General features: G+C 42.9%; 2 protein-coding genes across 2 annotated transcripts; one reads left to right on the top strand and one right to left on the bottom strand.

Moving 5' to 3' along the window:
• Positions 1–480: 480 nt before the first annotated feature.
• On the top strand, positions 481–5,461 carry LOC306784948 (MAPK regulated corepressor interacting protein 2-like). Its single transcript, XM_079279148.1, has 4 exons — positions 481–3,033; positions 3,215–3,284; positions 3,969–4,102; positions 5,307–5,461. Exons 1-4 carry the CDS (start codon positions 2,919–2,921, stop codon positions 5,342–5,344), a joined length of 357 nt encoding a protein of 118 aa, XP_079135274.1. The 5' UTR covers positions 481–2,918; the 3' UTR covers positions 5,345–5,461.
• Positions 5,462–10,316: 4,855 nt separating this feature from the next.
• On the bottom strand, positions 10,317–25,449 carry LOC306784947 (uncharacterized protein). The gene is made up of 8 exons (XM_079279147.1): positions 24,086–25,449; positions 19,108–19,175; positions 18,736–18,975; positions 18,546–18,611; positions 11,281–11,348; positions 10,909–11,148; positions 10,719–10,784; positions 10,317–10,602 (listed from the first exon to the last, which is right to left on the bottom strand). Exons 2-5 carry the CDS (start codon positions 19,138–19,140, stop codon positions 11,310–11,312), a joined length of 378 nt encoding a protein of 125 aa, XP_079135273.1. The 5' UTR covers positions 19,141–19,175; positions 24,086–25,449; the 3' UTR covers positions 10,317–10,602; positions 10,719–10,784; positions 10,909–11,148; positions 11,281–11,309.
• Positions 25,450–27,664: the final 2,215 nt, after the last annotated feature.

Genomic DNA, 27,664 nt, shown 5'->3' with positions numbered 1-27,664 from the left:
CACACATAAATGCATAAATGGACATGCACCTCCCTACCTACAAGATCTCATCACTCCCCAAATCTCCACCCGCACCCTCAGATCATCAAACAGCTCGCTTCTCCGGGTCCCCAGCACCAAGCTCCGCACCATGGGCGACCGGGCCTTTGGCTCGGCAGCTCCACGCCTATGGAACAGTCTCCCTGACCATCTAAGGGCAACACAGACACTGGTCTCTTTTAAGACTGGCCTAAAAACCTTTTTATTCAGGAAAGCCTTTCTGACCTAAGTCACTGTCAGTTATTTCTTTTGTGTTTCTGTTCGTTCACTGGTTTTTATTTTATTATAGTTTTTTTTTTATGTTTTAACTATGCTTTTTACCATGTTTTTACTATGTACTGGCTCTGTGGCACTCTGAGATTTAAAAAAAAAAAAATGAAAAGTGCGTTACAAATAAAATACGTTATTATTATTATTATTAAGGAGAAAAAGTCAAAACGTACCACTTCACGTTGCAGCTGAAGCTCCAGATTCGCCGCAATGTCCTCGATCCTTCTTGTCACGGTTCGCCTGGATAGCGGGACTTGCTCAAATGCTTCTTTTTTTCAGGGCATATTAGTGCTGCAGAGTCCACCAAGCACTCTTTGACAAACTCCCCCACCGAGAATGGCTTACTGTTTTTAGCGATTTTGTGGGATATCACAAAGCTGGTCTTGGTTGCCGCATCCCTGGCTGTGTGAAGCTTGGTAAAAAAGCCTTGCTGCTTTTGTAGCTTAGCTAGCAAAGCTTCCGTTGCCACCGTCTTTTCAGCGGCAGTCAAGTTTTTGTATTTCTCCGCGTGCGTCGTCTCGTAATACCGACTCAAATTGTAATCCTTAAACACGGCGATCTGCTCTCCGCAAACTAAACACACGGCTTTACCTGCGACTTCAGTAAATAAATAATTAGCAGTCCATTTTTTGTTGAAAACTCTGCAGGCGTCTACCTTTCTTTCTTTAGCATGAGTGGACATTTTTGAGGGCTAAAGTCGTCTCGTGTGTTGTGACTGCTCGTACACTTGATTCAATCATGCGCACGTATTTGATTTACGTTTTGCGTCATTACGTGAATAAAACACTTCAAAATAAAAGCACTGCAGCTTTAGTCCATGCAAGAGGTAAAATTAGAAAATATGTTTATTTTGTAATTTCCAATCAACCTCACACGGGCCAGTCAGAATCAACCAAAGTGCCACATGTGGCCCGCGGGCCACACAATGCCCAGGTCTGCTCTAAAAGCATACATGTGACGCCAATGTTTCCAGCCATAACTGATTGAGCCAGATGGTAGAGATGAATGGGGGTGAGTGGAAGATGTAAGTGTTGGATATATCACCCTGGATAAGCATGCCTGAGCCGCGTATTGTCTCGGCTGATCTTCAGTCACGAAGCACAGACTGTCAGCTCGCACTGTGTAGAGTCACTCAGAGGCTCTTCACCTGAACCACAAAGGATACCTGTGGTGACTTTTAGGCCTGAGATATATATGTAAAATATGACCATGCATATCAGTCCTTAGAAATATGAGTTTAATGGTACATTTTTTGTCAGTCTCTATTAGTTATTACTAAATATATATATTTCAGTTCGTCTATCTCAGGTCTGTAGGTGAAAGGTAATCGCTCCAGCTCGAGGGTCGCGCAGTGACGTCACTTGGGTTGCCCCGCTCCGTAAAGCAGTCCGACTAAACGAACAACGATGAGAGCGGAACTTAAGAGTTCTAACTTCAGAATAAAACCCACAAACATTAGGATCTTATCAGACACTTTAACATCCGTGAACTACTCTCGTTTTACATGGTTATAAAAAAGTACATGTGATGCAGTTTTACTGTAGACAATGGTCACACTGCATGTTTACCACAAAACAAAAACACGATAAGAATATACTCCATCTTTGCCCTCATTCGTCGTATCCTGAGCTATCTAACCAGACAGAGAGCGTTGGTTGTATTTGTCCAGGTTTTGGAACAAACCTTAATATCGTAAAGAATGGAATTTCATAGTGAGGCTAAAATCATTGGAATTTGTAAAAAAAAAATTAAATTCCCAAACCATGTCCTGTTTACTCGCGTTAACCTCATGTTTTTTTGTAACTACGGTCTGTCAGATAAATAAAACACCATTTTCATAGTGAACAGCAAGTCATAACATTTAGCACTGAAAGTCACTGATGCATTTACAGGATGTCAAATAGCGCATTAATTAATCACACATGTTGTTGATGTGTCATATCACAGCCATATTATTAGCATAATGTCCATCAATACTGAATATAAGTCCTCGAAAGACTGGACGTATTCAATTAACAAGTTATGTTTTAAGTGGTCAAAGGAGTGTTTTATTTTGGAAACTCAGTCCGGAAGTCACGTGCTTCATTGTGGCCGGCTTGACACGCTGGCCGAGCATCGTAGCTTTCCGTCCTGATGAAAATATCAAAGTGTGCGTTGTTCTTGTGTTCTGTCAGGGAGCGGGGGGGCCGCGGTCAGTCCCGTGGCATCAGCGGGGCGTAGACCGTAGAGTGTCCGGGCCCGGAGTGTCACTGTCCCCGGACGTGAGGAACCACAAGGTCCCACCTCCGAGTGACGGATCCCCCCACCCCACCCCCACCGGCCTCTGGAGCCGCTCTCTCCTTGGATGACCTACACGCAACCTCTCGTAGTAGCAGCGGACGTCGGTTCACGACAGCGGAACACCGGCTGCTCACTCGGAGGTGCAACAGTATCGACTACACAGCGGGCGACAAGTCAAAGAGAGTCTCTTGCAGGCTGCAGGCCGACCGTGGAGCCGCTGACCCGGGGAAGAAACAAATAAGAAATCAAGCTGCGAATCTGTCTTTTCCGTCGTTGTTGCGTCAGGGGGAGCCGGCAGAGGACCGCGAGGTAATCGGTGTGCTCACCCGATGGTTCATAAGACAGAGCGGTCTTCACTCACAGACACGACAGAATATCTTGGCGTTCACATGATGTACACGATCACCAGAGGTCCCAGCAAACTCGTGACTCAACGGAGGACAGGTTGGTGAATGTGTATCCCTTATCTAAAAGCATGACGCAATCATTGATTTCCTCATTAAAGGGGGAAGTTTTGGGGCATTGCAACGGTTGACACGGTCCAATGTTTTCACGCAGCGCGTTTCCATGTAACCCGTTGATTTCACAGCGTAACATCAACACACTCGAACTGTGTCTCCTAAAGGTCCCACACAGCAGATCGAGAGCAAGTTCGGCGACTTGAAGCTCAAGCCGACGTCTTGGCTCTCATCGAAGTAAGTAACGTCAGCGGCTCCACGTCCTGTCATGGTGTGTGTTTTTATTTCATTTTTCTTCATTTTTTGCAAGATCCTTTACGCCGGCTGTTTGAGCCACTTGGGGCCCAACAGCACGTGCTCCGTCAGCGCGATCACGTAACGCATCGGGGACTAACGTGTCTGCACCCATTATCGGACGCAGACTGTTCCTGCAGTTTGTTTTCAAGCCCCGGCTGTCCTCTCTGCTGTGACCGTGTGTTCAATGCAATGCAATTATCATATTATTACAATAAGCACCACAACCTACATCCTACAGTTGAATCAATGTCATTAACATGATAACTTTACTGAAAGTAGGATGTTTTTATTGGGTGTCCCTAATAAACTGGTAACTGAGTATATGTCCAGTACAGTACTTCAGGTGAATTTGACCGCAGTAAAAGTGTCAACAGCGTTTTAAAACTCGCAAGCACTAAAATGTAGGTTTTTAGGGTCTCTGATAAAACTTGAAGTTCTTCTTTGTTTTGTCAAATGATTCTGTCCCGCGGTGAAGAATGACCCGTCATGCTCAATTCCTCTGACCAATCAGCATCATTTGTGTTTTCTCCATCCCTGTGAGGTGGAACTCTTGTGTTTTGTTGCGATGCCTGCTGATCCAATCCCCAAGCAGGCTTCATTTGTCTCCGTCTGATCTCTCCGCAGCTCTCCGTCCCCAAAGATTGTGTTCAACCGTCTGAACGGGAAGCGCTACCACGGTGCAGCCACACAGACGCCCGCAAGCCCAGCGGAGGGATTCACGCCTGCACATAAAGAGAACGTCAGGTTTGTGTGTGAAGGTGAGATGTGTGTGTGTGTGTGTGTGTCGGACTGGGACATCGGGGTGGGCAGATAATCTCCTGCTTTCTCTCGGTCTCATTCATTTTCTTACTCCTTTACCTCAACTTCCTGACTGAGCAGCAGGTGTAAATGAATGACTTGCTGAGCTGAGTCAGCATGAATCAGTTATCTGTGTTCCTCCTGGAGTGCAGCCAGTACAGACCGCTCTGTGGTGTCCTTTTGTGACTTTGTCACCTATAGCGGAAAACCTGTCTATCGAGTTGTTCCGAGATAGAAAACCTGATGAGTGTCACAGCGAGAAGAATGCAACACATGTTTAGAAAGCCTAATAACAAATAAGATGTTGGGGTGTGTATCAGCCGGCATCAGCAATCTCTGGCTACTTCTTTCTATTTACTCATCACTTCTTTGTGCATGTTTTACTGAGTCAGTCATAATCCGTTGTGATTTTATTGTTATATTATTATACGAGGGCTTTGCATCTTCTATAATAGTCGTTTAATACTCCACTTATATCAACTGAGACACTATAGGGTCATGTTTGTATTATTAATACTAATAATTATTATATACTGAAAGAGCTTACGTTGTTATTTGTAGCCGACAGCATCAGGATGCTGGTACATATTATGCACCAGGACAGAGAGACACATCTGATTCTCCACATATAATAAAAGATGATGGGGATATTGAGATTCGGGATCCTTCTCTAAGAAATTTAGAAGCGTGTTTTTCTTTTAAAACGCGGGTGCTGCCATATTATTCATTCTAACCCTAGAGGCTTTTCGAGTTTGACGCTGGAAAACCTTCACATTTTAGCAAATAAAACACAAAACATGGACCAGTTTAGTCTTCGTGTAACTATTTATGTTACCTTCAAGTGGACAGTGCTATACAGATGCAGTCTCAAAGTCAGCTGCTGCTTTGATGCAGTGGCTACTTTATTTGTGATGGAACATGTTTTTGCATTTCAGGGTCAAGTTCAGAAATGTAGACAGAAAAGAAAGAAACGTTAAAGTGTAACTTCACCCCAAAAGTCCGCGCACTGCAAAACATGCGTCGACAAATACGACAGCTACAGCAGCTTAGGAAACTGTGTGTGTGTGTGTGTGTGTGTGCGTGCGTGCGTGCGTGCGTGCGTGCGTGCGTGCGTGCGTGCGTGCGTGCGTGCGTGCGTGCGTGCGTGCGTGTGTTCGTTCGCAGGAGGTGGAGCAGAAGCTGGGAGACGGCGAGTCAGCTGACAGCCAGGGGCCCGTTCAGTACACCGAGAAGACTCCCAGTGCTGCGATGAAGAGTGAGTACCTCCAGCTCCACTATTTTAATCAGCACACTGTTCCCACTCACTCACTTGCTAAAAGCCTTCAAAGAGCACAAGACAATATGCCGGTCTGATGGTTAATTGACCTGTAGCTGTAATATTTGGATTACAGTATCAGAGTAAAACTAATTAACCGCACCGACCTCTGAGCGACTCTTCAGGCTGCTCCTCTTGGGTCTGAAGAGGACATCCTTAAAGTCCAGTTTGAGGTCTGAGTCCACGCGAGGCATCTTGGCTGGCCAGAACACCGACGACCAGGATGAGGATGATGAGTATACAGAGGAGACTCTCCTGAGGAAGGCTGCTGCAGCAGTGGTGGTCGCTGGTCCCAAGCCCCAAACACAGAACCCGAGCCTCCAGGCGGCCAGCGTATTTATAGCAAAGGGGGGCCCAGCTCAGCCCCGGCCCCCATGGCTTTATTTGGGCCTGGACTCTCTCCCCTCTATCCCCCTTGCTCTCTTTCTCCCTCCACTCCTCCGGCGTCCTCTCTCTCCCCCCTCTCCTTCAGCAGAGTGGCAGGAGCAGCAGTGGCCAGGCGCCTGACGCATACACACACTCGAACACACACACACACACACACACTCCCTCTTACACCCACATACATGATAGAATTGTAGTGGGTTGTGTGCTGCAGTGCTGAAGAGCACACCTGCTGTCCAGTTGGGGCATTGCTCCCTGAGCTAATGGCAGACAGCATAGAGAGAGAACAGGGGGAGGGGGAGGGGGAGTGGTAAGTAATTCATTAGTCTTGGATTGTGGGCAATTGGGTGTTGTAACACTTTTCTTTGTAATTGTGTTTTCATATTCATCTTTCCTTGATCAAATGTGTTTTTTTAATAGTTAATACATCTGTTTCATATTTTGTTTCACAATTACATAAACTATTCACATGAAAGACAAGAAAATACATCAAAGTTTAACCATTTAGTGCACCTGCAGCTGTGATCCCTTCTGTTTAGAGCGTATCGCATAGTCTATTCTTACATTTTCTATTCTAAAAGATCCCTTCCTCTCAAAAATGTGTGTGGAAATCTTCCAGTGCGCATACACTGAGAGTGGACTGGGAGACATCTTTCATGCTAAATTAACATAACAGTTTGAAGTGAAATCATAGAAATAAAAATGATGGGCATGAAGGCAAGTTGTTTTGAAAAATTACACAATATTTTTCAAGCTCCACTCCACGGAATTTAGAATGCAGAGTTGCCATGGTGACATCTGATTTGACATTTGATGTTCTAGAACTTGTGATGTCATAAATGTATTACATCACATGTGACTTTGATGTTCTAGAACTAGAATTGATGACATCACATTCTTAGAGTCTATATAAATGATATTTCTCTAGACAGAATCACACACCCACAGCAAGATAAGCACCTCTGAATATACTCAACTTGGATACTATTTGGAAACATTTGATAGGAAAAATGTCCAGTTATGATTCAGATGAATGGAATGCATGGGATGAATCAGATGGATTCTCAGACACAGACAGCTCCAGTGATGAGAGCGCAGACTCTTCACAAAAACCAATTCAGATACTAGAGCATAACATACTCTGCAACAAGTCTGTACAATACCTTGTTTTAGACTTAATTGGACAAGGATGTTTTGGCAAAGTTGCCAAGTGTATCAATTTAACAACATACGAGACTGTAGCCATCAAGATCAACAAAGATGTTGAAGATCACGTCAGAGAAGTGAAAATGCTGGAACAACTCAGGACCCTTGACCCAGAGAAAAACAACTTGGTGACATTCAAAGACAGTTTCACATTCGAAGGCATGTCTTGCATCGCCTTCCAGAAACTGGACATGAGCCTTTGGGATTTGATGTATGAGAGACAGTCACACCTGACCCTTCATGAAATCCGCCTCATAACAAGTCAGCTACTTGTGGCATTTGAAGCCCTGAAGGGTATCGGCATCATTCACACAGACCTGAAAGCTGACAATGTTATGCTCGTCAACCACCAGGATGAGCCCTTCAGGCTGAAATTAATTGACTTTGGTTTGGCCAGGTCAGTATCAGAAGTAAGAGAAGGAATGCTTGTGCAACCTTGTGCATGCAGAGCTCCAGAGGTGACCTTGGGCCTCCCCATATCTGGAGCCATCGACATGTGGGCACTGGGCTGTCTCCTGGCAAAAATGTACTACGGCCGGAACCTCTTCACTGACTACTCATCATACAACGTAATGAAAACTGTTTGCCATCTACTTGGCCAGCCAGAAGACCACCTGCTGATTGCTGGAATGTACTCCAACCAGTATTTCAACAGGGAGGACTCCTCTCCCAATTCAAGATGGAGACTAAAGACATCAGAAGAGTACAAGGAGGCAACCGGTATCCAGCCAATTTCAAAGTGGAGTTTCGACACTGGCAAAACTTTGGATGAAACAATAGAGTTCTACTCAATTGTAAATAATTGTGTTGAAAAGGAAGACTTATTGGCATTTTTAAATCTCCTAAAACGGTTGCTCGATCCAAATGCTGCAACAAGAATCACCCCCGGTCAAGCCCTAAACCATCGTTTTGTTACAATGGCTCACCTGGTAGATCACATGGACACCTCTTATGCAAATGCTGCCTATGATTTGATGCTCGTCTCCCCCCCATATGATTCAGATGAATGGGATGAATCAACTGACTCTTCACAAGAACCAATTCAGAGACTAGAGCATAACATACTCTGCAACAAGTCTGTACAATACCTTGTTTTAGACTTAATTGGAGAAGGATGTTTTGGCAAAGTTGCCAAGTGTATCAATTTAACAACATACGAGACTGTAGCCATCAAGATCAACAAAGACGTTGAAGATCACGTCAGAGAAGTGAAAATGCTGGAACAACTCAGGACCCTTGACCCAGAGAAAAACAACTTGGTGACATTCAAAGACAGTTTCATATTCGAAGGCATGTCTTGCATCGCCTTCCAGAAACTGGACAGGAGCCTTTGGGATTTGATTATTGGGAGACAGTCACACCTGACCCTTCATGAAATCCGCCCCATAACACGTCAGCTACTTGTGGCATTTGAAGCCCTGAAGGGTATCGGCATCATTCACACAGACCTGAAATCTGACAATGTTATGCTCGTCAACCACCAGCATGAGCCCTTCAGGCTGAAATTAATTGACTTTGGTATGGCCAGGTCAGTATCAGAAGTAAGAGAAGGAATGATTGTGCAACCTCGTGCATGCAGAGCTCCAGAGGTGACCTTGGGCCTCCCCATATCTGAAGCCATCGACATGTGGGCACTGGGCTGTGTCCTGGCAGAAATGTACTACCGCCGGAACCTCTTCAATGGCACAACATCATACAACGTAATGAAGACTGTTTGCCATCTACTCGGCCAGCCAGAAGACCACCTGCTGAATGCTGGAATGTACACCAACCAGTATTTCAACAGGGAGCACTCCTCTCCCAATTCAAGATGGAGACTAAAGACATCAGAAGAGTACGAGGAGGCAACCGGTATCCAGCCAATTTCAATGTGGAGTTTCGACACTGGCCAAACTTTGAATGAAACAATAGAGTTCTACTCAATTGTAAATAATTGTCTTGAAAAGGAAGACTTATTGGCATTTTTAAATCTCCTAAAACGGTTGCTCGATCCAAATGCTGCAACAAGAATCACCCCCGGTCAAGCCCTAAACCATCGTTTTGTTACAATGGCTCACCTGGTAGATCACATGGACACCTCTTATGCAAATGCTGCCTATGATTTGATGCTCGTCTCCCCCCCATATGATTCAGATGAATGTGATGAATCAACTGACTCAGATGGATTCTCAGACACAGACAGCTCCAGCGATGAGAGCGCAGACTCTTCACAAGAACCAATTCAGATACTAGAGCATAACATACTCTGCAACAAGTCTGTACAATACATTCTTTTAGACTCGGTAGATCACATGGACACCTCTTATGCAAATGATGCCTCTGATTTGATGCTCATCTCCCCCCCATATGATTCAGATGAATGTGATGAATCAACTGACTCAGATGGATTCTCAGACACAGACAGCTCCAGCTATGAGAGCGCAGACTCTTCACAAGAACCAATTCAGATACAAGTGCATTGATTGGTCTATCACTGAAAGGGGAAGTGAATTCCTTCTTCAGATGTTTCGACTAATTTACATGGCTCACCTGGTGGATCACATGTACTTGATGTACATGTGATCTACCAGTTGAGCCATGACATTCTTTTGTATCTGAATTTAATGCCGTGGCTCACCTGGTAGATCACATGTACTTGGTGTACATGTGATCTACCAGGTGAGCCATGACATTCTTTTCCATGACTTTCTGTTGATCCCCTGAATTAGTTTAGCCTGAGGTTTTCTCCGGGTTCTCCGGTTTCCCTCAAAAAATGAATAGGTTATGTTGATTGGTCTATCACTGAAAGGGGAAGTGAATTCCTTCTTCAGATGTTAAGACTAATTTACATTCTTTCATAAAAATATATACACTTTTGGGCGTTTTCTGGTTTCGTCCCACAGCCCAAAGTTGTCTGTGTCAGCTTTAAGAAAATAGTGATGTGGCCTAATAAAAAAGAAAAATATATATATATATTTATAGTGATTTATGATTAGTTATTAGGCATTAAATTCAGATATTCATGGGAAAGAATGTCGTGGCTCACCTGGTAGATCACATGTACTTGGTGTACATGTGATCTACCAGGTGAGCCATGACATTCTTTTCCATGACTTTCTGTTGATCCCCTGAATTAGTTTAGCCTGAGGTTTTCTCCGGGTTCTCCGGTTTCCCTCAAAAAATAAATAGGTGATGTTGATTGGTCTATCACTGAAAGGGGAAGTGAATTCCTTCTTCAGATGTTAAGACTAATTTACATTCTTTCATAAAAATACATACACTTTTGGGCGTTTTCTGGTTTCGTCCCACAGTCCAAAGTTGTCTGTGTCAGCTTTAAGAAAATAGTGATGTGGCCTAATAAAAAAGAAAAATATATATATATATATTTATATATATATATATATGGTGGTGGCAAATGCCGATATGGAACTGAAATGCAGAATAGAATGAGATTGGCATAAGATGGGCTGGTGGGCATGCGGCTGGGCTTGGAAGATGCGATGGCACAACAGCATCCATGGCATCCAAGATGGCACTGCTGAACCTCCAGAGACGTACAGAACATTCTTTGACAACCTGAAATATACAGCAGAAGAAATATTATGGACATCCTTGCTACACAAACGCTAGCCATACTATTATGATCATGAATATTTCCGTGTTTTTCAGCAAATAAATGAAACCTCACAAACCTGCTGATGAACAAGCCTCCTCTTGGGTGCATCGCAAGACTGTTCTGGTTTCCCCAAATTATGTCTCTGTAATGACAAAAGCATTCCTCATATTAAACGCGTGTCTCCTTTGACCATTACATGCTTCCATGTTAACGCTATACACGTGTCTGCACAATCAGCTACAAAATTACAGTCTGCAATCATTTACCTTCTTGCCACATCCAGCAAATGTCAACTCAGAAGGGTCTGGTCGGCGTGGCACGTGGCGGACCTCTCCCTTCACGACCACCTTTGGCGAGATCCTGCGAGCAGGAGGCGATGTCTTTGGAGAAACATCTGGCTTCTTGGTAGAAACAGGATCCAGCACCTTCCTCAGCAGGTGGTCATGTGCAGCCGGAAAGAACGCCTTTGCCAAGATGGGCATCCCGTCAGAGTCACTCAAATGCACCTACAAAGCAATAACAGAGAAATGACTGAACACATAACCTACGAATCAATATAAATCTGCCATGAATTGATTGCTATAATCTATAAACAACAATACATCACATTTCTGCACATGTCAACCTATTTTACTGACGCTGTCTTTGTACCACAGCTGGAGGTCGTTCATAGGAAACTGCTCAGCAACAGACCAGTACCGGACACCTTAACATGAGAAGAAAAAGCCAGAGTTACCAAAAAGGCCTAAATGATTTTCAACAGTCTTTTTTGACAGAAAACAAGATGTAGACAAAACAATTAGCACACACACACACACCACCACACATCACAGCCAGCCACACATCACTATCTAACACATCAGCATCAATTTCAAAGACACTCCTATTCCTCTGAACAATTGTTTTGACGGAAAGTTTGGAGCCATCAGTATATTTGATTTTACCAGTCATATAAAACTGTACAAATGTTTCAAATGTTTTGGGTTTTAGCTGGGCGTCGACTCGATATGGTACAAATAACTGAAGTCTACTCTGATAAAATTCTTCTGGACACTTTGTTTCAGAAAAACGCGCATAACGTACAACTGCATCTGGTGATCGTGTTCTTTTGGTTCTGTATCCTAAGTTGTTGCTCAAACCAATTTTTGTTTGAGAGTTTTCGTTTTTAGACAACATTCTATATTCTGATGCAAATGTTGCCAAACATGTTATTAAAGGTGTCACCTTTTGGCCTATTTTTATATCGTTCACCTGTACCAGGCATCCACATATCTTCTGATGTCAGCTCTTTGTGTTTCGCCTTTTCCTTTAAGACATTTAATGGCAAACTCATTTTAACCACATTATCCCCTGTTGGGACAAATACAACTTTTCTGGAACATTCTTTAAGATGCAAATTCATAACTCTATAGGCTGCCTCTTGAGCACAAACATCTCTATTGTGCAAGTATACACAGTGTTGGGATCTAAAGGAGCGTGTTTGGGTTATCAGCATTTAAGAAACTCTTGACATCAATAGAATTATTAATGTATGTAACAATTATTAATGTTTATTAATAACAACGGGGCACCACCCTGCGAACAGGGACCAATAACCAAACGATAAAACTAAGTCTCATAATTAGTAGTCACTCATAATGTCAATAGTCTGCGTATGACTATACATTCAGTGACAGTGAAGGTTTTAAGTTCGAGCACAGGCTACTACATACAGTTTTATCAAATACATATGCACAAGTAATCACAGACGACTGCTCCTTAAAGTATAACAGAGTTTATTAAATCAAAATAATAAATGATCAAATCAATTAATATTGCAACCAACAAACGTTATCATACAATTTTATATGCCTAAACTAAAGAATGAATAAAATGGATGAGGGTTGTTGTGGAATATTTCTATGAATAGTCGGGAGAAGAGTGTCAAAGTGTTATCAAATCAATGTCAAATGAAACAGAGTCTGGATGAACGATCAAAGTTGTAATAGTCAATTTATTTGCTTGCAAGCAAAGAGAACACAGTCTCACAGATACATCACCGTCATCTGCAAGAGGTGCTCTCACGACACATTCAAATGCATGGACATTTATACCCAGCCAGCATGCTGTTATCTTGGTTCGCAAACAAGAATAAACAGAAGAAGGAAACCAGTCAAGGCAGATGTTTTTCTTTGAAGCATAGTGTCCTGTCTTTACGATAACCTGAAGGCACTTTATGGCCTGTTTACAAACCCCTTTGTTATCAGTTTGCCCCACAATAAACCATGGATACACCCAGCCAGATGCGTCCTTTGATGTCACTGTGACCTGGTCAAAGAGTTAAGTCACAGTATTGCAGAGACGGAATGAACCTGTGAACCATCACACATCATATATGCCTGCAGAGGGTCATGCCCTTCAGCTGATGCCCATCAAGGGAAATACCGCAATCATGACCCCTGTGTGTGTCCCCGTCTTTAAAGACAGAAACAATGCACAGGAACAAACAGATAACAAGACACCTGGATGCAGAACTGATAGAATCATCAACGAAAAAGTGTTTGAGGCCTGCACAGTTAAAGTCTTACATTCTTTAACCCTAAAGCAGTAGACTGACATATTCTTTTATTTATTATATTGATTGACCCATACCTCATCAACTTGCCTCTTCAGCACGTGTATTTTTCCCCATACATTTGTAGGCAGCTTCAAAAGTATCCTGAGTCAAACCTAGACTGTCAAACAATTGATTCACAGAATCAGATTTCACTGACTCATCTGAGAGAGCAGTTTTTAATTTTGACATCAACTCTTTCGCAGCAACCCTTTTTTGTTTATTTGTTTCTTGATTTTGATTGACACACTGACACTGTCAAGTCATTTGCATTCATTTCATCACAGTTGCATGCTTTTGGGCTATCATCTTCAGGTGAACTGCGACATATGAACGTGCGATTGGAAGGTGGTCTTGGAAAACCAAATCGACAAGCAGTATTCTTTTTTCTACACGTTTTGGAATGTCTTTTGGAATGCTGCTGCACAGATGTTACAATGTCTAACAAGAACTCATCATGTGATGGTAATCCACATGTGATATACTTGTCAATAAACTGAATCACCTCATCATCTGTGTTTTTATCTATTTGAGGTGCATTCTCGATCCAGAATAAACAATGCACATGTGGTGAACCACGTTGTTGAAATTCAACACGATAAAAAAAGTCTGTCATCTTTCCTATTGGATTCAATGGAGACCTAAGTACTTCCTTCAAATAGATATGCCAGCGATAATCAAACATCCGTGCTGCAGTAACAGGATTACAACTCAAGAGCTCACACTTGTCGGCCCACTGTAAATCTTCTGCAGTTTGCGTTCTACCCTGTTGTTTCAATGAACTAGAAATGAGATTTGGCCATCGCATATCTGCAGATGAAAATTAACCAAACCACGTTGGGAGACCCATTTGTCGAACACATGCCACCAAATCTTTTTTAGCTCCCTGCCAAAATGCTGGAGTACCACGAATAGGTTTAAGGAATCGATACCCTTCATCAGTCTCCATCTTGAATTGGGAGAGCAGTGCTCCCTGTTGAAATACTGGTTGGTGTACATTCCAGCATTCAGCAGGTGGTCTTCTCGCTGGCCGAGTAGATGGCAAACAGTCTTCATTACGTTGTATGATGTTGTGCCATTGAAGAGGTCCCGGCCGCAGTACATTTCTGCCAGGACACAGCCCAGTGCCCACATGTCGATGGCTCCAGATATAACTCTGCTGTGCAGTACATCCGTGCGTTTCAGTTCCAGCTAGAGGTCCTTTTCAGAATTACCCTATTCTTCTTAACTTTTTCATTCCCTGCGAACTTGTTCTGGAGATCCACTCGGGTCCGTCCAAACGTTTTTAAGAGCACCGTAGCTTGCAAGTGTCCCGCCGTACTTTGGTGTCGTGTAGCGGCTTTGCTCAGGCAGCTTAATGTCCTTCTTGAGAAAGGCGTTCCCAGTAACTCCGCCACTAAATCAGCTTCTCGTCCTTCTGCCATTTGATGTTAAAAAAACAAAGCGAAGTAACAAAAACTAAAAATGCCATAATTTCTTCCATATCTTTCCACTTGAACTCTGACTGCTATTTTTATGAAAGAATGTAAATTAGTCTTAACATCTGAAGAAGGAATTCACTTCCCCTTTCAGTGATAGACCAATCAACATCACCTATTTATTTTTTGAGGGAAACCGGAGAACCCGGAGAAAACCTCAGGCTAAACTAATTCAGGGGATCAACAGAAAGTCATGGAAAAGAATGTCATGGCTCACCTGGTAGATCACATGTACACCAAGTACATGTGATCTACCAGGTGAGCCACGACATTCTTTTCCATGAATATCTGAATTTAATGCCTAATAACTAATCATAAATCACTATAAATATATATATATTTTTTTCTTTTTTATTAGGCCACATCACTATTTTCTTAAAGCTGACACAGACAACTTTGGACTGTGGGATGAAACCAGAAAACGCCCAAAAGTGTATGTATTTTTATGAAAGAATGTAAATTAGTCTTAACATCTGAGAAGGAATTCACTTCCCCTTTCAGTGATAGACCAATCAACATCACCTATTTATTTTTTGAGGGAAACCGGAGAACCCGGAGAAAACCTCAGGCTAAACTAATTCAGGGGATCAACAGAAAGTCATGGAAAAGAATGTCATGGCTCACCTGGTAGATCACATGTACACCAAGTACATGTGATCTACCAGGTGAGCCACGGCATTAAATTCAGATACAAAAGAATGTCATGGCTCAACTGGTAGATCACATGTACATCAAGTACATGTGATCCACCAGGTGAGCCATGTAAATTAGTCGAAACATCTGAAGAAGGAATTCACTTCCCCTTTCAGTGATAGACCAATCAATGCACTTGTATCTGAATTGGTTCTTGTGAAGTTGGAGGATCACCATTGCAGGAGCTGTCTGTGTCTGAGAATCCATCTGAGTCAGTTGATTCATCACATTCATCTGAATCATATGGGGGGGAGATGAGCATCAAATCAGAGGCATCATTTGCATAAGAGGTGTCCATGTGATCTACCGAGTCTAAAAGAATGTATTGTACAGACTTGTTGCAGAGTATGTTATGCTCTAGTATCTGAATTGGTTCTTGTGAAGAGTCTGCGCTCTCATCGCTGGAGCTGTCTGTGTCTGAGAATCCATCTGAGTCAGTTGATTCATCACATTCATCTGAATCATATGGGGGGGAGATGAGCATCAAATCAGAGGCATCATTTGCATAAGAGGTGTCCATGTGATCTACCGAGTCTAAAAGAATGTATTGTACAGACTTGTTGCAGAGTATGTTATGCTCTAGTATCTGAATTGGTTCTTGTGAAGAGTCTGCACTCTCATCGCTGGAGCTGTCTGTGTCTGAGAATCCATCTGAGTCAGTTGATTTATCACATTCATCTGAATCATAGGGGGGGGAGACGAGCATCAAATCATAGGCAGCATTTGCATAAGAGGTGTCCATGTGATCTACCAGGTGAGCCATTGTAACAAAACGATGGTTTAGGGCTTGACCGGGGGTGATTCTTGTTGCAGCATTTGGATCGAGCAACCGTTTTAGGAGATTTAAAAATGCCAATAAGTCTTCCTTTTCAAGACAATTATTTACAATTGAGTAGAACTCTATTGTTTCATCCAAAGTTTGGCCAGTGTCGAAACTCCACTTTGAAATTGGCTGGATACCGGTTGCCTCCTCGTACTCTTCTGATGTCTTTAGTCTCCATCTTGAATTGGGAGAGGAGTGTTCCCTGTTGAAATACTGGTTGGTGTACATTCCAGCATTCAGCAGGTGGTCTTCTGGCTGGCCAAGTAGATAGCAAACAGTCTTCATTACGTTGTATGATGTTGTGCCATTGAAGAGGTTCCGGCCGTAGTACATTTCTGCCAGGAGACAGCCCAGTGCCCACATGTCGATGGCTTCAGATATGGGGAGGCCCAAGGTCACCTCTGGAGCTCTGCATGCACGAGGTTGCACAATCATTCCTTCTCTTACTTCTGATACTGACCTGGCCAAACCAAAGTCAATTAATTTCAGCCTGAAGGGCTCATCCTGGTGGTTGACGAGCATAACATTGTCAGCTTTCAGGTCTGTGTGAATGATGCCGATACCCTTCAGGGCTTCAAATGCCACAAGTAGCTGACGTGTTGTGAGACGGATTTCATGAAGGGTCAGGTGTGACTGTCTCTCATACATCAAATCCCAAAGGCTCATGTCCAGTTTCTGGAAGGCGATGCAAGACATGCCTTTGAATATGAAACTGTCTTTGAATGTCACCAAGTTGTTTTTCTCTGGGTCAAGGGTCCTGAGTTGTTCCAGCATTTTCACTTCTCTGACGTGATCTTCAACGTCTTTGTTGATCTTGATGGCTACAGTCTCGTATGTTGTTAAATTGATACACTTGGCAACTTTGCCATAACATCCTTGTCCAATTAAGTCTAAAACAAGGTATTGTACAGACTTGTTGCAGAGTATGTTATGCTCTAGTATCTGAATTGGTTCTTGTGAAGAGTCAGTTGATTTATCACATTCATCTGAATCATATGGGGGGGAGACGAGCATCAAATCATAGGCAGCATTTGCATAAGAGGTGTCCATGTGATCTACCAGGTGAGCCATTGTAACAAAACGATGGTTTAGGGCTTGACCGGGGGTGATTCTTGTTGCAGCATTTGGATCGAGCAACCGTTTTAGGAGATTTAAAAATACCATTAAGTCTTCCTTTTCAACACAATTATTTACAATTGAGTAGAACTCTATTGTTTCATCCAAAGTTTTGCCAGTGTCGAAACTCCACTTTGAAATTGGCTGGATACCGGTTGCCTCCTTGTACTCTTCTGATGTCTTTAGTCTCCATCTTGAATTGGGAGAGGAGCCCTCCCTGTTGAAATACTGGTTGGAGTACATTCCAGCAATCAGCAGGTGGTCTTCTGGCTGGCCGACTAGATGGCAAACAGTTTTCATTACGTTGTATGATGAGTAGTCAGTGAAGAGGTTCCGGCCGTAGTACATTTCTGCCAGGACACAGCCCAGTGCCCACATGTCGATGGCTTCAGATATGGGGAGGCCCAAGGTCACCTCTGGAGCTCTGTATGCACGAGGTTGCACAATCATTCCTTCTCTTACTTCTGATACTGACATGGCCAAACCAAAGTCAATTAATTTCAGCCTGAAGGGCTCATGCTGGTGGTTGACGAGCATAACATTGTCAGCTTTCAGGTCTGTGTGAATGATGCCGATACCCTTCAGGGCTTCAAATGCCACAAGTAGCTGACTTGTTATGAGGCGGATTTCATGAAGGGTCAGGTGTGACTGTCTCTCATACATCAAATCCCAAAGGCTCCTGTCCAGTTTCTGGAAGGCGATGCAAGACATGCCTTCGAATGTGAAACTGTCTTTGAATGTCACCAAGTTGTTTTTCTCTGGGTCAAGGGTCCTGAGTTGTTCCAGCATTTTCACTTCTCTGACGTGATATTCAACGTCTTTGTTGATCTTGATGGCTACAGTCTTGTATGTTGTTAAATTGATACACTTGGCAACTTTGCCAAAACATCCTTGTCCAATTAAGTCTAAAACAAGGTATTGTACAGACTTGTTGCAGAGTATGTTATGCTCTAGTATCTGAATTGGTTTTTGTGAAGAGTCTGCGCTCTCATCACTGGAGCCGTCTGTGTCTGAGAATCCATCTGAGTCAGTTGATTCATCCCATGCATTCCATTCATCTGAATCATAACTGGGTTAGTCAAACCTGAAATATACAGCAGAAGAAATATTATGGACATCCTTGCTACACAAACGCTAGCCTTACTATTATGATCATGAATATTTCCGTGTTTTTCAGCAAATAAATGAAACCTCACAAACCTGCTGATGAACAAGCCTCCTCTTGGGTGCATCGCAAGACTGCTCTGGTTTCCCCAAATGATGTCTCTGTAATGACAAAAGCATTCCTCATATTAAACACGTGTCTCCTTTGACCATTACATGCTTCCATGTTAACGCTATACACGTGTCTGCACAATCAGCTACAAAATTACAGTCTGCAATCATTTACCTTCTTGCCACATCCAGCAAATGTCAACTCAGAAGGGTCTGGTCGGCGTGGCACGTGGCGGACCTCTCCCTTCACGACCACCTTTGGCGAGATCCTGCGAGCAGGAGGCGATGTCTTTGGAGAAACATCTGGCTTCTTGGTAGAAACAGGATCCAGCACCTTCCTCAGCAGGTGGTCATGTGCAGCCGGAAAGAACGCCTTTGCCAAGATGGGCATCCCGTCAGAGTCACTCAAATGCACCTACAAAGCAATAACAGAGAAATGACTGAACACATAACCTACGAATCAATATAAATCTGCCATGAATTGATTGCTATAATCTATAAACAACAATACATCACATTTCTGCACATGTCAACCTATTTTACTGACGCTGTCTTTGTACCACAGCTGGAGGTCGTTCATAGGAAACTGCTCAGCAACAGACCAGTACCGGACACCTTAACATGAGAAGAAAAAGCCAGAGTTACCAAAAAGGCCTAAATGATTTTCAACAGTCTTTTTTGACAGAAAACAAGATGTAGACAAAACAATTAGCACACACACACACCACCACACATCACAGCCAGCCACACATCACTATCTAACACATCAGCATCAATTTCAAAGACACTCCTATTCCTCTGAACAATTGTTTTGACGGAAAGTTTGGAGCCATCAGTATATTTGATTTTACCAGTCATATAAAACTGTACAAATGTTTCAAATGTTTTGGGTTTTAGCTGGGCGTCGACTCGATATGGTACAAATAACTGAAGTCTACTCTGATAAAATTCTTCTGGACACTTTGTTTCAGAAAAACGCGCATAACGTACAACTGCATCTGGTGATCGTGTTCTTTTGGTTCTGTATCCTAAGTTGTTGCTCAAACCAATTTTTGTTTGAGAGTTTTCGTTTTTAGACAACATTCTATATTCTGATGCAAATGTTGCCAAACATGTTATTAAAGGTGTCACCTTTTGGCCTATTTTTATATCGTTCACCTGTACCAGGCATCCACATATCTTCTGATGTCAGCTCTTTGTGTTTCGCCTTTTCCTTTAAGACATTTAATGGCAAACTCATTTTAACCACATTATCCCCTGTTGGGACAAATACAACTTTTCTGGAACATTCTTTAAGATGCAAATTCATAACTCTATAGGCTGCCTCTTGAGCACAAACATCTCTATTGTGCAAGTATACACAGTGTTGGGATCTAAAGGAGCGTGTTTGGGTTATCAGCATTTAAGAAACTCTTGACATCAATAGAATTATTAATGTATGTAACAATTATTAATGTTTATTAATAACAACGGGGCACCACCCTGCGAACAGGGACCAATAACCAAACGATAAAACTAAGTCTCATAATTAGTAGTCACTCATAATGTCAATAGTCTGCGTATGACTATACATTCAGTGACAGTGAAGGTTTTAAGTTCGAGCACAGGCTACTACATACAGTTTTATCAAATACATATGCACAAGTAATCACAGACGACTGCTCCTTAAAGTATAACAGAGTTTATTAAATCAAAATAATAAATGATCAAATCAATTAATATTGCAACCAACAAACGTTATCATACAATTTTATATGCCTAAACTAAAGAATGAATAAAATGGATGAGGGTTGTTGTGGAATATTTCTATGAATAGTATGGGAGAAGAGTGTCAAAGTGTTATCAAATCAATGTCAAATGAAACAGAGTCTGGATGAACGATCAAAGTTGTAATAGTCAATTTATTTGCTTGCAAGCAAAGAGAACACAGTCTCACAGATACATCACCGTCATCTGCAAGAGGTGCTCTCACGACACATTCAAATGCATGGACATTTATACCCAGCCAGCATGCTGTTATCTTGGTTCGCAAACAAGAATAAACAGAAGAAGGAAACCAGTCAAGGCAGATGTTTTTCTTTGAAGCATAGTGTCCTGTCTTTACGATAACCTGAAGGCACTTTATGGCCTGTTTACAAACCCCTTTGTTATCAGTTTGCCCCACAATAAACCATGGATACACCCAGCCAGATGCGTCCTTTGATGTCACTGTGACCTGGTCAAAGAGTTAAGTCACAGTATTGCAGAGACGGAATGAACCTGTGAACCATCACACATCATATATGCCTGCAGAGGGTCATGCCCTTCAGCTGATGCCCATCAAGGGAAATACCGCAATCATGACCCCTGTGTGTGTCCCCGTCTTTAAAGACAGAAACAATGCACAGGAACAAACAGATAACAAGACACCTGGATGCAGAACTGATAGAATCATCAACGAAAAAGTGTTTGAGGCCTGCACAGTTAAAGTCTTACATTCTTTAACCCTAAAGCAGTAGACTGACATATTCTTTTATTTATTATATTGATTGACCCATACCTCATCAACTTGCCTCTTCAGCACGTGTATTTTTCCCCATACATTTGTAGGCAGCTTCAAAAGTATCCTGAGTCAAACCTAGACTGTCAAACAATTGATTCACAGAATCAGATTTCACTGACTCATCTGAGAGAGCAGTTTTTAATTTTGACATCAACTCTTTCGCAGCAACCCTTTTTTGTTTATTTGTTTCTTGATTTTGATTGACACACTGACACTGTCAAGTCATTTGCATTCATTTCATCACAGTTGCATGCTTTTGGGCTATCATCTTCAGGTGAACTGCGACATATGAACGTGCGATTGGAAGGTGGTCTTGGAAAACCAAATCGACAAGCAGTATTCTTTTTTCTACACGTTTTGGAATGTCTTTTGGAATGCTGCTGCACAGATGTTACAATGTCTAACAAGAACTCATCATGTGATGGTAATCCACATGTGATATACTTGTCAATAAACTGAATCACCTCATCATCTGTGTTTTTATCTATTTGAGGTGCATTCTCGATCCAGAATAAACAATGCACATGTGGTGAACCACGTTGTTGAAATTCAACACGATAAAAAAAGTCTGTCATCTTTCCTATTGGATTCAATGGAGACCTAAGTACTTCCTTCAAATAGATATGCCAGCGATAATCAAACATCCGTGCTGCAGTAACAGGATTACAACTCAAGAGCTCACACTTGTCGGCCCACTGTAAATCTTCTGCAGTTTGCGTTCTACCCTGTTGTTTCAATGAACTAGAAATGAGATTTGGCCATCGCATATCTGCAGATGAAAATTAACCAAACCACGTTGGGAGACCCATTTGTCGAACACATGCCACCAAATCTTTTTTAGCTCCCTGCCAAAATGCTGGAGTACCACGAATAGGTTTAAGGAATCGATACCCTTCATCAGTCTCCATCTTGAATTGGGAGAGCAGTGCTCCCTGTTGAAATACTGGTTGGTGTACATTCCAGCATTCAGCAGGTGGTCTTCTCGCTGGCCGAGTAGATGGCAAACAGTCTTCATTACGTTGTATGATGTTGTGCCATTGAAGAGGTCCCGGCCGCAGTACATTTCTGCCAGGACACAGCCCAGTGCCCACATGTCGATGGCTCCAGATATAACTCTGCTGTGCAGTACATCCGTGCGTTTCAGTTCCAGCTAGAGGTCCTTTTCAGAATTACCCTATTCTTCTTAACTTTTTCATTCCCTGCGAACTTGTTCTGGAGATCCACTCGGGTCCGTCCAAACGTTTTTAAGAGCACCGTAGCTTGCAAGTGTCCCGCCGTACTTTGGTGTCGTGTAGCGGCTTTGCTCAGGCAGCTTAATGTCCTTCTTGAGAAAGGCGTTCCCAGTAACTCCGCCACTAAATCAGCTTCTCGTACTTCTGCCATTTGATGTTAAAAAAACAAAGCGAAGTAACAAAAAACAAAAATGCCATAATTTCTTCCATATCTTTCCACTTGAACTCTGACTGCTAACAACCTCAGTTCTGCTAGCAAGCACAAGTTTCACTTTAGTCACGTGCTCGCCCACTGACCAATCACAGCACACTCTGCAGCGCCTGCACCTGGACATGAGCGGTACGTAATGCTGACGTCATTATAGGCCGCTAGCCGCCGCTGACACGTCAAAGAATACGCCCAACATGTCAAACTAAAGATCTGATTGGTTGAAGACTATGACAATCAACGATATCGTCCCCATGTACTTTAATCTGCACTGGCCGCAGAGCCGAGTCTGCAGGCCTCTGGCATAGACACACACAGAGGTGAGATCTGAGAGCAACTGAGGAAGACAGTAGCTGTGCAATGAGAAAATAAGACAATGGGAAAAATATATTTATAAATTATAATACATGTAGTGCATTTAAGAAAAATTATTAAATTATAAAATAAATTATAATAATTTTCTTTTTTTTAAATATAAATAGCTTTGTGATTCTGTTTAGGCCAGCAGAGAAGGCCTTGCAGGCCCTGACGGCCCGCCACTGCAGTATAGTATAGTCAGACATCAAAGTGGGTCACAAACCACGCCTCCATCAGGTTTTATTGACTATTGCTCTTGGCTACACCCACACTGGGAAGGGACGCTTGCAAAAGAAAGCCAATAAAACCTGATACAATAGAAATAATTGTTTGTGAAACCGACTTCCACCTTCCACCCCAGATCTAGTGCCACCACACCAGTATCAGGATCTTGGGTCGGTACCAGTCCCTGATCTAGTGACACATTGCTGAGTCGAGGAAGTAGCGAGTATACAACGACAAGGAGAGGTTTGTGTTGTCCCTGAGAGCTAAACCAGTGGGTGATTAGAGACACGGTGGCCTGTTCTACTGGTGTAAAACGAAAATGACTAAATCCATTCTGATCGAAACCTTTTTTTTTTACATTTTTTTTTAAATCTCTGCTTCTCCTCCCCTTTTGTTGTTTTCTATGCTTGTGGACAGTTGTTGTTTACCTCTGTCTGGTACAGGCTAGCCTTGTTTCCTGTCACCTTTAAGAAGGTCACTCTGCTGTTACATGCTCACAGTCAAGGTAGCGTTTTTGCTCACCAAAGTACAAAGGCAGTGTACACCTACTGGCTTACATGGGACAAGACAACAATGAGACTCGCACATATTGAATTACAGTGAGCGTGCACTTTACAGCTTTAGTGAGGCACTTTCAAGCATATGGGGTTGATTAATGTAATTTCTGTTGTTGCTCTGTGAATAGATATGTACATTTTTCATCTTTAATCATGACTAGCAAACAGGGTTAGAAGGCCCCACAATACTGCCCCCACACCCACCTTCCACCCCCTTGTAATACTAGTTAATATATTTATATTGCCTCACCAACAATAGAGGTGTATGGGTAAATAGACTTTCTGAATGCAGCAGTAAACAGAGCACGCTCCTCTTGGGAAATATGCCGGTCTGATGGTTAATTGACCTGTAGCTGTAATATTTGGATTACAGTATCAGAGTAAAACTAATTAACCGCACCGACCTCTGAGCGACTCTTCAGGCTGCTCCTCTTGGGTCTGAAGAGGACATCCTTAAAGTCCAGTTTGAGGTCTGAGTCCACGCGAGGCATCTTGGCTGGCCAGAACACCGACGACCAGGATGAGGATGATGAGTATACAGAGGAGACTCTCCTGAGGAAGGCTGCTGCAGCAGTGGTGGTCGCTGGTCCCAAGCCCCAAACACAGAACCCGAGCCTCCAGGCGGCCAGCGTATTTATAGCAAAGGGGGGCCCAGCTCAGCCCCGGCCCCCATGGCTTTATTTGGGCCTGGACTCTCTCCCCTCTATCCCCCTTGCTCTCTTTCTCCCTCCACTCCTCCGGCATCCTCTCTCTCCCCCCTCTCCTTCAGCAGAGTGGCAGGAGCAGCAGTGGCCAGGCGCCTGATGCATTACACACTCTAGCACACACACACACACACACACACACTCCCTCTTACACCCACATACATGATAGAATTGTAGTGGGTTGTGTGCTGCAGTGCTGAAGAGCACACCTGCTGTCCAGTTGGGGCATTGCTCCCTGAGCTAATGGCAGACAGCATAGAGAGAGAACAGGGGGAGGGGGAGGGGGAGTGGTAAGTAATTCATTAGTCTTGGATTGTGGGCAATTGGGTGTTGTAACACTTTTCTTTGTAATTGTGTTTTCATATTCATCTTTCCTTGATCAAATGTGTTTTTTTTAATAGTTAATACATCTGTTTCATATTTTGTTTCACAATTACATAAACTATTCACATGAAAGACAAGAAAATACATCAAAGTTTAACCATTTAGTGCACCTGCAGCTGTGATCCCTTCTGTTTAGAGCGTATCGCATAGTCTATTCTTACATTTTCTATTCTAAAAGATCCCTTCCTCTCAAAAATGTGTGTGGAAATCTTCCAGTGCGCATACACTGAGAGTGGACTGGGAGACATCTTTCATGCTAAAGTAACATAACAGTTTGAAGTGAAATCATAGAAATAAAAATGATGGGCATGAAGGCAAGTTGTTTTGAAAAATTACACAATATTTTTCAAGCTCCACTCCACGGAATTTAGAATGCAGAGTTGCCATGGTGACATCTGATTTGACATTTGATGTTCTAGAACTTGTGATGTCATAAATGTATTACATCACATGTGACTTTGATGTTCTAGAACTAGAATTGATGACATCACATTCTTAGAGTCTATATAAATGATATTTCTCTAGACAGAATCACACACCCACAGCAAGATAAGCACCTCTGAATATACTCAACTTGGATACTATTTGGAAACATTTGATAGGAAAAATGTCCATTCATGATTCAGATGAATGGGATGAATCAACTGACTCAGATGGATTCTCAGACACAGACAGCTCCAGTGATGAGAGTGCAGACTCTTCACAAAAACCAATTCAGATACTAGAGCATAACATACTCTGCAACAATTCTGTACAATACCTTGTTTTAGACTTAATTGGAGAAGGATGTTTTGGCAAAGTTGCCAAGTGTATCAATTTAACAACATACGAGACTGTAGCCATCAAGATCAACGAAGATGTTGAAGATCACGTCAGAGAAGTGAAAATGCTGGAACAACTCAGGACCCTTGACCCAGAGAAAAACAACTTGGTGACATTCAAAGACAGTTTCACATTCGAAGGCATGTCTTGCATCGCCTTCCAGAAACTGGACAGGAGACTTTGGGATTTGAAGTGTGGGAGACAGTTACACCTGACCCTTAATGAAATCCGCCCCATAACACATCAGCTACTTGTGGCATTTGAAGCCCTGAAGGGTATCGGCATCATTCACACAGACCTGAAAGCTGACAATGTTATGCTCGTCAACCACCAGCATGAGCCCTTCAGGCTGAAATTAATTGACTTTGGTTTGGCCATGTCAGTATCAGAAGTAAGAGAAGGAATGATTGTGCAACCTTGTGCATACAGAGCTCCAGAGGTGACCTTGGGCCTCCCCATATCTGAAGCCATCGACATGTGGGCACTGGGCTGTGTCCTGGCAGAAATGTACTACGGCCGGAACCTCTTCAGTGACGACTCATCATACCACGTAATGAAAACTGTTTGCCATCTAGTCGGCCAGCCAGAAGACCACCTGCTGAATGCTGGAATGTACACCAACCAGTATTTCAACAGGGAGCACTCCTCTCCCAATTCAAGATGGAGACTAAAGACATCAGAAGAGTACGAGGAGGCAACCGGTATCCAGCCAAATTCAAAGTGGAGTTTCGACACTGGCCAAACTTTGGATGAAGCAACAGAGTTAGCCTCAAATTTTCGTATTTCTGTTGAAAAGGAAGACTTAATGGCATTTTTAAATCTCCTAAAACGGTTGCTCGATCCAAATGCTGCAACAAGAATCACCCCCGGTCAAGCCCTAAACCATCGTTTTGTTACAATGGCTCACCTGGTAGATCACATGGACACCTCTCATGCAAATGCTGCCTATGATTTGATGCTCGTCTCCCCCCCATATGATTCAGATGAATGTGATAAATCAACTGACTCAGATGGATTCTCAGACACAGACAGCTTCAACGATGAGAGCGCAGACTCTTCACAAGAACCAATTCCGATACTAGAGCATAACATACTCTGCAACAATTCTGTACAATACCTTGTTTTAGACTTAATTGGAGAAGGAGGTTTTGGCAAAGTTGCAGAGTGTATCAATTTAACAACATACGAGACTGTAGCCATCAAGATTAACGAAGATGTTGAAGATCACGTCAGAGAAGTGAAAATGCTGGAACAACTCAGGACCCTTGACCCAGAGAAAAACAACTTGGTGACATTCAAAGACAGTTTCACATTCGAAGGCATGTCTTGCATCGCCTTCCAGAAACTGGACAGGAGCCTTTTGGATTTGATGTATGAGAGACAGTCACACCTGACCCTTAATGAAATCCGCCACATAACACATCAGCTACTTGTGGCATTTGAAGCCCTGAAGGGTATCGGCATCATTCACACAGACCTGAAAGCTGACAATGTTATGCTCGTCAACCACCAGCATGAGCCCTTCAGGCTGAAATTAATTGACTTTGGTTTGGCCATGTCAGTATCAGAAGTAAGAGAAGGAATGATTGTGCAAGCTTGTACATACAGAGCTCCAGAGGTGACCTTGGGCCTCCCCATATCTGAAGCCATCGACATGTGGGCACTGGGCTGTGTCCTGGCAGAAATGTACTACCGCCGGAACCTCTTCACTGGCTACTCATCATACAACGCAATGAAGACTGTTTGCCATCTAGTCGGCCAGCCAGAAGACCACGTGCTGAATGCTGGAATGTACACCAACCAGTATTTCAACAGGGAGCACTCCTCTCCCAATTCAAGATGGAGACTAAAGACATCAGAAGAGTACGAGGAGGCAAGCGGTATCCAGCCAATTAAAGTTTTGAGTTTGGACACTGGCCAAACTTCGGATGAAACAATAGAGTTCTACTCAATTGTAAATAATTGTGTTGGAAAGGAAGACTTACAGGCATTTTTAAATCTCCTAAAACGGTTGCTCGATCTAAATGCTGCAACAAGAATCACCCCCGGTCAAGCCCTAAACCATCGTTTTGT

The sequence above is a fragment of the Melanostigma gelatinosum genome (assembly GCF_949748355.1).
Source record: "Melanostigma gelatinosum genome assembly, chromosome: 11".
Lineage (NCBI taxonomy): Eukaryota > Metazoa > Chordata > Actinopteri > Perciformes > Zoarcidae > Melanostigma > Melanostigma gelatinosum.
This window is presented reverse-complemented; position numbering and strand designations above follow the sequence as displayed.

Bases quoted from the DNA above. Each gene is read 5' to 3' on its own strand.
- LOC306784948 (XM_079279148.1), top strand. From the start codon at position 2,919: ATGGTTCATAAGACAGAGCGGTCTTCACTCACAGACACGACAGAATAT. The intron at 3,285-3,968 runs GTAAGTAACGTC...ATCTCTCCGCAG, and splicing joins ACGTCTTGGCTCTCATCGAA to CTCTCCGTCCCCAAAGATTG. The intron at 4,103-5,306 runs GTGAGATGTGTG...GTTCGTTCGCAG, and splicing joins CGTCAGGTTTGTGTGTGAAG to GAGGTGGAGCAGAAGCTGGG.
- LOC306784947 (XM_079279147.1), bottom strand. From the start codon at position 19,140: ATGAACGACCTCCAGCTGTGGTACAAAGACAGC. The intron at 18,612-18,735 runs GTAAATGATTGC...TTGTCATTACAG, and splicing joins TTGCTGGATGTGGCAAGAAG to AGACATCATTTGGGGAAACC. The intron at 11,349-18,545 runs GTTTGTGAGGTT...TCTCATGTTAAG, and splicing joins GGAGGCTTGTTCATCAGCAG to GTGTCCGGTACTGGTCTGTT.